The 13,731-nt window shown below is 40.0% G+C and overlaps 1 protein-coding gene across 1 annotated transcript in view; it reads left to right on the forward strand.

Annotated features, from left to right (window-relative positions):
• Positions 1–13,731, forward strand: part of PRMT3 (protein arginine methyltransferase 3) — a 58,059-nt gene that overhangs the window by 30,539 nt on the left and 13,789 nt on the right. Inside the window, exons 12-13 of the mRNA XM_082237526.1 lie at positions 3,852–4,039; positions 8,151–8,237. Coding sequence (XP_082093652.1) covers positions 3,852–4,039; positions 8,151–8,237 — 275 coding nt within the window. The remainder of the gene's footprint in view (positions 1–3,851; positions 4,040–8,150; positions 8,238–13,731) is intronic.

Below are 13,731 nucleotides of genomic sequence, written 5' to 3' on the forward strand. Positions count from 1 at the left end.
GATATTTAAAGAGGAGTGGAATTTTTTGCTGAGTATGTAGAAAATAAGTACACAGTTGAAAACGTTCACAGTATTACAGTAAATTCAACAGTATAATATATTGCAGTGGGATATAAGATTGGAGAACTTAATTAGATGGATATACAATATATGCAGGAACGGTGGGTAAATTAAAAGAACCTTGGAAGGAGAGGGAGGGAAGTCATTGAATGTATGGTTATAATGAAAGATGTTCATTTTGAAATGCATAATCTGAAAATGTAATAAAAATTATTTTGGAAAGAAAACAGTTCTTCACTTTGGGGACAGAAAAGATTGATGAGTGAAAATAGATGTTAAGTGCTTAATATTTATACTCCTTTCTCACTCCCAGAAAAATACATTAATAGTTCTGTAGCCTGATAGTCCAGTTCATTTAGCAGTATTTTAAACAGAGCTCTTACACCTTCAGGCACTTGTATCTGATGCTCTAATGCCAACTAGTTTAGAAGGTTAATGGAGGCTTTATAGATGGTTTCATTTGTTCCTCTATAAATCAGCCAGCAGGTGGGGTTGAAACAGCAGAACGTCCACAGTAGATGCAATTTACTTTTGCATCATGTGTAGCAACAGACCGATAATTCTGTCAGACACCATTGAGATAAAAATATGCTACATTAATTTTACGGTGGAACTTTTTCAAGAGTTAGACTAGAGGTCCAGTAACCTCCTTGCCTGATGGAAGGAAAGATGGAGATTTATAAGGAATATGCTTTGATATAGTCTAGTGCAGGTTATTATAATCCATGGGATTTGACACGACAACAGTGTATGTGTGTGTATGTAACCTGATTAATGGGAGTGGTACTGGCATGGCTTCTTTTTATTTTTGTTATTGTTAGTTATTAATGACCTTCCATATATCTTGGGCATGTACAAAATATAATAAAAACTAAAAGCAAGGAAAACACAAAAAGGTGTATCACACAAAAAAAGGCTTTTCTTCATTGCCCTTTAATTTCTGTTCTCCAAGACATAAGCATAGGCTGCCTTCAAACTGAAAAGAAAGGAAGAAATGCCTAGAAACTTCTCAAATGGTAAATGTGTCCAAAATGGTGAAAGTTCTGCCAAAACAGAATATGTTGGGGCTGGGGAACATGATACTCAAAATTAACTGGCTGTCAGATAGACATGCATTTATCAACTTTCCTTGTTCAATACAATGCCACTAGCTTAACTGTATAGCTCATTTAGCAGAATTTTAAATAGGACACTTCCTCCTTTGGGCAGTTGTAGCTCATGAGCTGTTTTGCCAACTAGTTTAAAACAGTTGTTCACAGTACCTTTCATCATAGTGTTTCATATATTCCAGAGAAGTTAAAAGTTTACATTGCACCTTTGAGGTAAAATAGATACTGCAACCTTAGTGTACAAGCTGTGCTGGCTGAAGAATATTTAGGTTTCATTTATGCTTGGAAGGTACAGCAGATGTGTGCAACTTTATTAAGGCCCCAGAACAAAGAAAGAAAAGTATCAATACTTCCCACCTGTGTTTCTGTGATCATCTTTTCATTACCGCTTTAACTTAGCCAAGTGCTAATCATTTATTCCAGCCATAGTTTCATTTGACTTAACTTTGTTGTCACAGTTTGGGCTAAGGGCTGGTTGCTGTGTCATCTTCTACCTCAAGCTTTCCAAAAGCCTGATCCCTAAAATAGGGGGCTTCCAGGCTGGAGCTAAAAGTATTTTATGAGAAAGGTGATTGGTTATATTTGCTTTTCCACCTTCAAATGATAATCATTTACAACTATGCCTCTAGCCCTGCAGTTACTACGATCTTACCCTTTTAATGTCCTTACATTTGTGAGGCATTGCTGAGGGATAAAAGATTTCCCATCTTGCTTTGCTCCCCGTGTGAGCTGTTACTAATGACAAATGATTTGGGGGCAGTGAGTCGAGAAGGACACAGATGACAAACCTATGAATTTCTAAAGTGCGCTTCTCTAAGAGATGTCTGATCAGCAGTTTAATATTACGTGTGGTGAGAAATAATTCAATCAGATTAAAAACTAAGTAATGGAATATGTATGAAATAAAAGGTTCTTGCATAGGAGTGGTTTTACTTTTGTAAGTAGCATGGGGTTTAAAGAAATCAAAATGACCCATCACGGAAGTGGGTTATTCAAAATATGTTGGCTCCCTTTCCTACTGTGATTTTAGATGGGTAAGGTAAATAATAATTTTAATACTTCTTGGGCTGGAACATTTCTGATAAAGACAATTTTTTAAAAAGCAAGCTTTTCATGGAAGCATTGTAAAACCATAATGAGCATCTAAATAATGGCCTGAATGCCATAAGCCACAAGCAAAGAAAGCTCCATGCCTTCTGCTGAACTGAATTCTGAAAGTTGGCTGTCAAGCAAGACGTGAGTTGATGAATGGGTGGACCTAGTGGTAGTGTTAAAGCAGAATCACCAACCTCTTATGAAATGGGGCATACTGGACTGCACTTAAAAGGGTGGAATTGGGAAAAGGTGATATATCTCCCATGTTGTGCTAATACAACTGCCTCAGCTCACATAAATAAATGGAAAAATCTACAGTTTCTATTGGATGTTAATTTCATAGTGTTATGTTTTTCTTCACTTTATGCTTGCAAAGTACTTACTTTAAAAGAGTGCTTCTTGGATTTAATTTAATAAGCTGCACAATTCAAAACAAGAAGTGCTGATGTAAGTTTTCTGTGGCTAATGTGCTTCTTGGTCAGGAGCATTAAGGGCACAGGCCAGATCACAGCTTCTGAGCATGCTTATTGTGGTCTGATTTGTACCCTTAACACTCTGTTTGGTTTTGTGACCCAGGGACGTGTTGGCCGCAGTGGGCATGTATTGGAGCAGAGTTTGGTTGCTTTCCTTTTGAACAACTGCTATTTAAGTAGCCTTCCATCTGAATAAAATTGTTTAGTGTAGCTCCTGAACAAGAAACACAAAGAAATTCTGGTGCATATGTTTAATTGGTGCTTGCATACCTTCTGGTCCACTCCACTTGCCTGTTGCATTTTAATTTTTGTAACTAGCCTTCACTTTCATGTCTCTCTTAAAGCTGGATATACAAAGAACAACAGAATTAAACTCATCCTAGGTTGGGTTTTTACACATACAAAGCAGCACATCATCTGATAGGCCTCATTTGTTTGGTCATTATGTTATCTAAAATATGAATGTTATAAAAGGGTGGTATATTTGTTAGACATTGCCCTGCATTTTGGATGATATAGGCATTTTTCATTGCTAGGAAGCTTACAATATAAATCAGATAAAATGCATCACTCCATTACCTTCCTCTGCTAATGTGGTAGCACATTTCTGGTGCCACTTAGCGAGTTTTCCTGTGTTCCCCTGCTTACCAAATACAGCACCGTCATTTTGGAAAGAGATTCTTGACTTAACAGTGCTTTGTCTACTGTAGCACAGAGCTACTGCTGATAGTCCAGGAACAAGCCTAATATATAGCAAGGGAAGATCTTAAAAAAATAAAAATAAAAAAATTCAGCAATATTGACTGAAACAGCAGTCACTGTATACTCCATGTGCCCATTTGTGTGACAGCTGTCATGTATGCAGAGCCGTTGATCTGTCTCAGGTTCTGCTTATCACCACTTACCCCAGTTGTTGCTATGCCTTTGTTTCTACCAAGACAACAATGAATCTCATGAAATGGATTTTTTAAAAATAGGTTTTTCCTCAAAACAGTAGATTTGTCTGTTTTTGCTTGTGGTAAATTTCCTCGTATATTTCAAATTAAAGTCAAATCTAATATAAAAGGGAGCTTTTGTTTGTTGTCAATAAATTATTTGCAACGTCTCTTTGCAGTGTATCCTGACATCTGCACCATCAGCCTGGTGGCTGTCAGTGACCTCAAGAAGCATGCAGACAGATTAGCTTTCTGGGATGATGTGTATGGCTTCAACATGTCCTGCATGAAGAAGGCTGTCATTCCAGAAGCTGTTGTGGAAGTGTTAGATTCAGGCACGCTTATATCTGAAGCTTGTGTCATCAAGGTACTGTAACAAATAATCTAAATTTCTAGAAAGGAATGTATAATTATTAACCCAGTGCAGTATGTAAGCTTTTCTTACATGGAATATGTTTTGTTTCCCCATGGCCGTTCAGTGTTAATAAAATATGGAGTCCATGATACTAATATTTTGGAATTTGTGCACATCTTTATGGATTTTGCAGCCTTCTTGTAGTAGTTTTTCTCTCTTCTTTCCCACCACAAAACTAATAAAGACAGAAATAAAATAAGGAGCTGTAATGGCTCCCTGCCCATTGTTCATTCAACATCTATACGTCAAAAGTGATGTGCAGTTCTCTGTTGGTTCCATCTGGAACCTGTTAAATGTCTCAAGAGGCTGTCTTTAAAACTTAACTCCAATTTCTGTTTGTCTCCCCATCTTTTATTTTCACCACCTGGTTATGCTCTGTTTCTGGTATGCTTAATTATAGGTTTTGGAGCTGCATTAATTATACTGTAATTAATTATGCTATAATTATTAGTTACATTGTTTGCTAAAATCCTTGAATATTTGCATATTCAGTGTTATGAACGAAGTCTGAGCGCTGAAGAGTATTTTCATTTCATTTATTACACCTTTCCTCAAAGGACTTCAGAGTGACATACATAATTTTTCCTCACAATACCCTGAGAGTTGGACTGGGCTGAGAGACAATGACTGAGTGATCTGAACCCTGGTCTTCAGGTCCTAGTGCAACACTAACAAGTACACTACACCATTAATGGTAGAAGAAACGAGATGATTGGTTAAGAAGTATATTGCTTTCCATGTAAACATATATTGTAGCACCTCTGTAGATAAATATTAGAGAAAATCACACAAACATTGCTGCATGTACCACTTAGGTGTGCTTAACTGAAGCAATTGGGGAAAGTTCCTTTCTAATCCCCTCCCCTTTCTAACTATTATCTGAAAAGGCAATCTTATATTTTCATAAGAACAGCATTGTTGCTGTGTGAAATTGAATGCATTCAATTCTCTGATAATGTACAACCCTAGACTAACAGCCTCAAGTTTCCCCCTCCCATCTAGAGCACAATAGGCTACATTCCTCTTAAAAAGAGAGAATATTTATTACACAAAATTATTCAACCACAATTTTAATTTGTAACACCTCCCTCTAAATGTTGTACAGTGGTACCTTGGTTCTCAAACTTAATCCATTCTGGAAGTCCGTTCCAAAACCAAGGTGCACAGGAAGTAATGCAAAATGGATTATTCCGTTCCAGACTTTTACAAACAACCCCTAAAACAGCAATTTAACATGAATTTTGCTATCTAACGACACAAATTAATCCATAAAATGAAAGCAGTAAACAATGTACTGCAGTCACACAATCAATCAATCAGTAGCTGAACTGGGTTCCACACGGTCACAAAAACGAAACAAAAAAGCTGCAAAAACAAAAATGCAAAATAAATAGGAAAAACAGACAGCGTAATACTCAAAACATAATACTCAATACCTCAACGTAATACTCAAAACGGAAGTGTGGCACTCAAAACAGAGCACATTCAGCTTCTGAAAAAGGTTCGCAAACCGGAACACTTACTTCCGGGTTTGCAGTGTTTGGGTTCCAAGTTGTTTGAGTATCAAGGTGTTTGAGAACCAAGGTACCACTGTATAGTAGCCCTCATTGCCTTAGATTTGTTCCTGGAGAAAAATAGGGATCCTGTAGTTCAGGCTCCCTGTGCATCTTTAACAGATTTAAAAGAGTGACAAGCCTGTTTTGGTTATGACTACTTTGAGATGCTGTTGTTGCTTAACAACCTACTTTTACATTGCAGGCTGGAAAATAATTGCTTGAGTGGAATTGATAGATAAAACTTCCAAATAAGTCTTTAAATGTTGACTATCCATTTTTCTGTATAACATGTATTAATGAATTCACCAAGAATGTCATCCTGAGTAAACAACCAAAATCAATAATTGTTCCATAAAGCTGATGATTTTCAGATATTGAGGAAATTATAAAAATGTACCTAGTTAATCATATGATGACTAAGAATGTATATGTTTCACCTCTGAATCTGGCATTTATTACCCTGAATAATGGTTTTGTCATACTCCACTCAACCTCATGAAAATCTGACAGCTTCTGTGTCAGATTTTGATTTTTGTGTATTTTAAAGGGATTTCTTTTCTGTAAGACAAGCAGTTACTAATAGTCCTATTCAGTAACCTCTTTGTTTAGAAAAATCACATCCCAGTTTCAAGAATTTCTCATAAGGCATCAAAAATAATATAAAGTTGAGCGAACATATAGCAGTAATGTATTAAATGTTCCAGAGTAACACAGAAAATCATGCAAAATAGGCATAGATGTAATAGTGTGAACCAGCAACTGATAAAACATACAGCTAGCCCAAAATTACTAAGGTAGTCAATAGTAGGAAACAAGCCCATATATGAGCCTTTCTTTTAAAAAATATGCAAGCCTTCAGACATTTCCAAGAACTCTGTAGTGTTGTGACCTGACAGTCCAGTTGGCAATGAATTCCATAGCCATGGGGCTGCCACGGAGAATGCTCTCAGCTTTGTAGCCACTGGATTTCACCACTCCTGATGGTGGACAAACAAGAATGGCTGAGCAACAGAAGGTGTTTAAATGTCCCTCATTGGCTGACATGATTATGACACCATAGCTCTGCAGTATTCCTTTGTTTGCCATTTCCAAGGTTAGTAAAATGATGGAGTTGCCTTTCATATCCCTACCATTATCCAGGATATGGAACATACATTATATTTGCATATTATTCAGTTGGCCAAGAAGGGTTAAAGAAATTGCAGACAAATGTACCAATTTTGATTTTTAACAAAAGAAGGTGTGTGTGTGTGTGTGTGTGTGTGAGAGAGAGAGAGAGAGAGAGAGAGAGAGAGAGAGAGAAATGTCCAGTCATAAAAGGACTTGTGAGTCCTGCTGGGAGCCCAGTTGCTGTTCACGAGTCTTTTTCAAATAAAACAAGTATCCAAATAAAAGGATGGGTATCCAACAAATAGGGGACGCGGGTGGCGCTGTGGGTTAAACCACAGAGCCTAGGACTTGCTGATCAGAAAGTCGGTGGTTCAAATCCCCGCGATGGGGTGAGCTGCCGTTGCTCGGTCCCTGCTCCTGTCAACCTAGCAGTTCGAAAGCACATCAAAGTGCAAGTAGATAAATAGGTACTGCTCTGGTGGGAAGGTAAATGGCATTTCCGTGCGCTGCTCTGGTTTGCCAGAAGCGGCTTAGTCATGCTGGCCACATGACCCAGAAGCTGTACAGCGGCTCCCTTGGCCAATAAAGTGAGATGAGCACCACAACCCCAGAGTCGGCCACAACTGGACCTAATGGTCAGGGGTCCCTTTACCTTTACCTAGCCAACAAATATGTGTGAAAACACTATGTGGGAATTTGTAGGGATTAAAGCTAGATTGCTGTAGTAAATCTGAGGATTGTGCCTCACCTTGATTTGATTTTTATGTGCCCTATTATTAGGACTCTGATGATGCCATATATAAGACTCATCAAGCCATGAAATATGCTAATCCACCTTCAGCTTAGAATTGCTTTACATGTGATATATCTTCAATAAATATCAGTTTTATATAGGAACTTGTATGTACTTGACATAGAGAGCTCATTTTTCTGCCGCTTCACATATAAGCCCATTTTTTTCTGAATGGAAGCATTATCCCTATGAGAAACATATCTGTAAAAGAAAGCATCCTGACAATTTTAACTTTCTGGTCGTAGGCTGAAGAACATAGAGTCTAACTGCATCCTAGTGAGACTTCAGAGTCCTACCCCCAGTTCATCTTCTGCAAACAGCATTGCAAGCAACCTTTGAACCTTAAGAGTTTCATTTATCATGTGCTTTTAGAAGACTGCAGTTATAAAGCTAGTGGGAGTCCTGAGCTTGCACTTAGAGGCTAAACTTTCCAGTTTTTTGCCATATACACCTGGTAGGCAACTAGTTTCCATGTAGGTTGCTTTTGAGAATAAGCTTTATTTCAGGTCTATTATGCAGAGATGATTAAAACAGTCTCCATAGATTCCACTCAGATACTAGGATCCTGCTTTGTTCTCACACAAGACTTTGCACTTTCTTGCAGCGGATAGATTGCCATGTTGCATCGGTTTCAGAACTGAATTTTTCATCAGACTTCACTCTGAGAGTAACAAAGACTTCAGTGTGTACGGTAAATGTTTTATTTCAGCATTTCTTGGGGTTTGGTTGCCGTGCTTTTGAAACCTTCGGTCAAAGCCTTCATTTGCAAACTAGCTAGCTATCCACCATGGCTACGGGATTAAATGTTGGCATTACCTGGTAGCCTTTGGTGTGTTCCAATCTTGTCAAGCTGTATAATGTGTTCCTTACACCAGCAGCTATGCCATTCCTCTTAAGTCCTCTCCGGGGCCAGCCATGTAGAACGTTATTCCCCCTTTATTCCTGATGTAGATCTTCACTCAGCCCTTCTGCGCTGGTAGAAGAGGGGCACCAATTTGTGGTCACCTCAGGTACCAGGGACCACCTCAGGTACCAGGGACGCGGGTGGCGCTGTGGGCTAAAGCCTCAGCGCCTAGGGCTTGCCGATCGTAAGGTCGGCGGTTCGAATCCCCGCGGCGGGGTGCGCTCCCGCTGCTCGGTCCCAGCGCCTGCCAACCTAGCAGTTCGAAAGCACCCCCGGGGGCAAGTAGATAAATAGGTACCGCTTACCAGCGGGAAGGTAAACGGCGTTCCGTGTGCGGCTCTGGCTCGCCAGAGCAGCGTTGTCACGCTGGCCACGTGACCCGGAAGTGTCTCCGGACAGCGCTGGCCCCCGGCCAATAGATGTGAGATGGGCGCACAAACCCCAGAGTCTGTCAAGACTGGCCCGTTCGGGCAGGGGTACCTTTACCTTTACCTTTACAGGTACCAAAGTGTCTTGGGTTGTCCCTGTTTCTCTTTCATCTTCCTTATTTTTTTTACATTCTAATACTTTTTTACTCTTTTTCCTGCGTAAGCTTGTTTCACCATTCCTTCCTTTCCACTTGCCACAAGCTTATCTGCTATCTCCTTTTAACAATTTATCCTCCACCCACCTTCTGAACTCTTTGTGACCCCTTTCATATGGAGTTTCTCCCTTTCTCACTATGAATTGTAATTTTTACACCCACTTTTCCAGTAAAGCGGTTTCTGCATGTTGCCTTCACATATATCATTGCTTGTATCTTCCTGTTTATTTGTGTGGGTTTGGGATATGGGTGGTAACTTCATTTTCGAACCAAAGCATGTATTTGTTGCTTTTTATATACACTTGCGTTCTCCAGCCTTAAAAATATAGTGATACAGGTGAAATGTTTGGTTTGGAAGTTTCTAGTTTTGGATCAGAGATTTGTGGTGTTGCGCAAAAAAACAAAACACTTTGTCAAGTATTGTGTACTTCATCATGTAAGATTATTGACATCTTATGACCAGAATTTCCACTCCTTTTGTGATGGAGTATAGCAGTTTAGTTAGAGGCTGACAGTCCATCCATCACATCAGGCTGCCTAACCTTGCAGTAAATGAACAATAAATCCATTATATGTATTGGAGATTTTGAAGATGCTTTAAAAGTGTATTTCTTCAGCTGGACAAATATTCACCCTTGATTTTCTGTATGTAGAATTTTAGTTTGGGTTAAGATACAAGAATAAAGATTTAATGTCATAACATTTTTGGTCTTAAAACTAATGTGGCTGTTTTTCCCCTTTGAAGAAAGATGGGTTAGAGTCTCAGTTCAGAGTCAAACTACATCAAGAGAAGTATAGTGTCCAGATCAAGCGAAGTAATAGTTCCACTCTATTATGCCTTGCTCAGTCCACACTTGGAATACTGTGTCTAGTTACTGACACCACAATGTGTGTTTTCTATTTGATTTAGTCCAGAAACTTAAGGGAAGAGGAAGTTGAGCGTTGTTCTTCAAGGCAATATTTCTATTTTTAGAACCATTTGGGGAGAGTTCCAATCAATCCATGTTGCAACTATAAATTCCTTAGCTTTACATCGGGATATTTATGGGTCAGGCACAGTCTACAACATTGGAAAGTAGACTTTGGCATATATCCAAAGATTCATGTTCAGCCACTCTTAGAACTTTAATATACAGTCACTGACCCAGGTTTGCAGGTCACTGTGAAATTCCTACCCATCTTGGAACAGGCAGCTATTAACATTTTAACACTCCCTCCCTCTTCATAAATCTGCCTGTTCTCCTCTACCCCCTGCTTTCTCATGACCCAAACACCTGTCATGTGCAATGGAGCTCTAGGCCGCCATTATTGCGGGCCTGATCCTCTGTGCCATTCCCCAATCCTTATATGTCAACTTCCCATCTCTATCATAGATACAAGCAAAGTGTAAGGTGTGTGTTTAGGCAAAGTGGGTTGTGAAGCCTGTGAACAATTTTACTCAAAATAACCATTTCAGATTTCCGTAAATAATTGTATTTTGGCTGTTCGAGCCATACAACCATTTTATTCTTCAGTGTCTTTTTGGCAATTCATTTCGGACCAAGCTGACCATGTGTTTGCATGTTCTCACCATAGGTCAATTTGAAATTTCACATATATAAGGAAACGTGCAGCCCATCCCATTTCACCACCTGAGGTGAAACGGGAATGTGCCTCTCCCTGCCCCCCTGCCACACCACGCCTCACATGAGAGGAGGAGCATTCCTCAATGCTTTAATACTCATCTTCTTTGCCCCGGGGCAGAGAAGATGAGCGGCACTGTCATGCGCTGGAATGCTCCCGGTAAGAGGGAGCATTCTGCAAGCAGTTGAACAGGCAGGGCACCGCCTCTTGTGCTTCCACCACTTTACCCAACCTCATGGGCTCTGTAAGCAAAGAGCAGAAATAGAAGCGCATCATGTGCATGGATATCTGCCCCCCCAATAGGTACTCTTAAAATGTCTGATAATCAGCTTTAATATATTGCTACATTCACAGAGCTTTTGGGATTAAGCAGGCTAAAAAACTAAATTAAATTGCCCAAGTTTACTTGATTGAAATCACAGTATACATACTAAAATTAATGCGCTTGATAGATGGTTTCCTCCCTAGCACAAAACAGGTATTGTGAGAAGCTTTTAGTTAATATCAGTTATTAAGTTCAGTTAGGGACGAGGGTGGCGCTGTGGGTAAAACCTTAGCGCCTAGGACTTGCCGATCATGAGGTCGGTGGTTCGAATCCCCGCGGCGGGGTGCGCTCCCGTCGTTCGGTCCCAGCGCCTGCCAACCTAGCAGTTTGAAAGCACCCCCGGGTGCAAGTAGATAAATAGGGAGCGCTTACTAGCGGGAAGGTAAACGCCGTTTCCATGTGCTGCGCTGGCTCATCAGATGCAGCTTGTCACGCTGGCCACGTGACCCGGAAGTGTCTTCGGACAGCGCTGGCCCCCGGCCTCTTAAGTGAGATGGGCGCACAACCCCAGAGTCGGACACGACTGGCCCGTACGGGCAAGGGTACCTTTACCTTTATGAATGTCTTATTGTGTTCTGTTTCAGTATGATTGAAATAATTGCTGTTGATAGGTTCTTGGTGGTGTTAGCGGTGATCTAAAATGTTACTTATTAAGTTTTGCTATATGGCTAAGGCTTCAGTCCTCCACCCACTTACCTGGCAGTAAGCCCTGTTGAATATGATGAGACTTCTGAGTGAACATGTAGGGTTCACCCTAAAAGCATGGAATCTGTCTCTGAGGGCCCTTTAAAGACTGCTGAGAGTTCTGCCACATGATTGGCTCGTTTCAGGGTTGGGAGTAGTAAGGATAGGCAATGCAAATTTTAACCCTGCTTTCTCTTCTGATTCAAACTCAGGTTCTTCCACACATAACTTCCGGCTCACCCACAGAGGAGGTGGTAGATTGGATAACTCCACAGATATGCAGGAACTTATTTGCTTGTAATTTTAAAAGCTAAGGACTGCCATGCTCATTGCTGTCTTGGATGCATTAAATGTTGTTGTGTTAGCTAGAGGGAAACGGTGGTGGTGGTTTGAAAAAAACAGGATTAAGCATTCACCCTGACAACTTAACGTTATCCTGGGGGTGGAGTGTTGACGTCAGGGGTGCATGGCACATACTTATGTTGGCCCCTTTTACACCGAAACTCTCATATACTCTCCAGTGGGAGGGAAAATACCCTCCTACCTCAATCTGTATTGTTGAAATTGTGCAAGCCAGGCAGCTACTAATAGACCCAAATCTCAGGTATCACCACTATAGGTCAATTAGGTTATAGCAATAGACTGCTGAGATTTAGAGCTAGGTGAGCAGGAATCTAGTTATCTGACTGCAAAGTTCAGCAATTCACTACTATACGAGGGTGGAGAGAATTTCTCCGCCATTTATTTCCCCTCCATGATCTTTGCAGACCCCAACTTGGAAGTGATGAATTGAAAGAGGAACTGTTTTCATCAAGGAATAAAAGCTAACGCTTTTCCATATGAGAAGCAGTTATACAAGGCTGAAGATGATTTAATTTTCAGACAGTATCAAACTTTGAATAGTATGGTACAAAGACTACTTGAATAATACCTAATATGCTCAGTTATTCTACTTCTGAGATTGAATGAGGCTTTGTACAGGGTACAATAAACGAAGTAAATTTTCTTCAGTACCCCCCTCCCCCTTTGAAGAGTAAGAATCATTCAGTAATCTTGAGGTACTGAGTTGTTTTCATTTAAGAAATATCATTTTAAAAACAAAAGTGGTATTTCTGCACCAAGAACATAGTGATTGTCTGTCTCCCTCTCCCTCTCTGCTGCATGGCTTACAAGCATTTCATCTCCATGCTTGGATAAACTCCATCAAAAGCACATTATCCTCCTACTTCTGTGGCCAGCTGCCTAATTGTATCTGCTCTAGCTGCATGCTGTTGGAACACGATACTGACGAGGAACAAAAATGATAAATTACTCCCTGCAGCTGATAGCGATGATGGTAACTTTTAATTTCCTCTCTCCTAAGTGAATTGGTCAAATTGCTTTTAACTGGTTTCACAGGGGTTTGTATAAATCAGACAGGGATTTACAATTGGGAACAGAAGTGTTTTCCTAGAGAAGCGGCGCAGGTAAATGAAGAAGCAGATTTGAGATTTGCTCAAATCTGCGCTTTGCTTTGTTCTTAAAAAAATAAAAATGAGCCTGAAATACAGGATAACGAATGAGTAAACTGTGGGTGTTTGACCATCTTCAACAGACACTGATTTATTTATTTATTTTTAGAGAGAGAGACTGCTTATTTTGTGGTTTCTGTGAATAAAATTGTGCCCGCTGTGGCAACAGAACAAATAATTAAGGCACAGAGCTGCAATATATTTGATTTGTGTGAGAAATCATGCACACACAGAGAGAGAGACACCTTGTACTTGCAGTTCCCAGATTGGTTACATTATGGCTACTGATGTCTGATTATTTACATGTTCCCAGTAATATATTTGGGAGAATTTCTACATTAAGGCAAACTAGCCTGGCTTATATTTCAATGTCAGCTTGGTCTGTGAATTGATTTCACAGGTCTGCATACAGGCTTAATGATCACATTTGCAGCTCTGGTGCTCCTCCTTTTCCCCTCTGCATAGCTGACTTGGTTTATGAGCAGGAGAAATTTGGTGTGGGGGTTTTTTTTTATTTTGGTGAATTTCTACATCTCATTAACCTCTTTGCTCTTT

Source organism: Podarcis vaucheri, assembly GCF_965113315.1.
Source record: "Podarcis vaucheri genome assembly, chromosome: 1".
Taxonomy (NCBI): Eukaryota; Metazoa; Chordata; class Lepidosauria; order Squamata; family Lacertidae; genus Podarcis; species Podarcis vaucheri.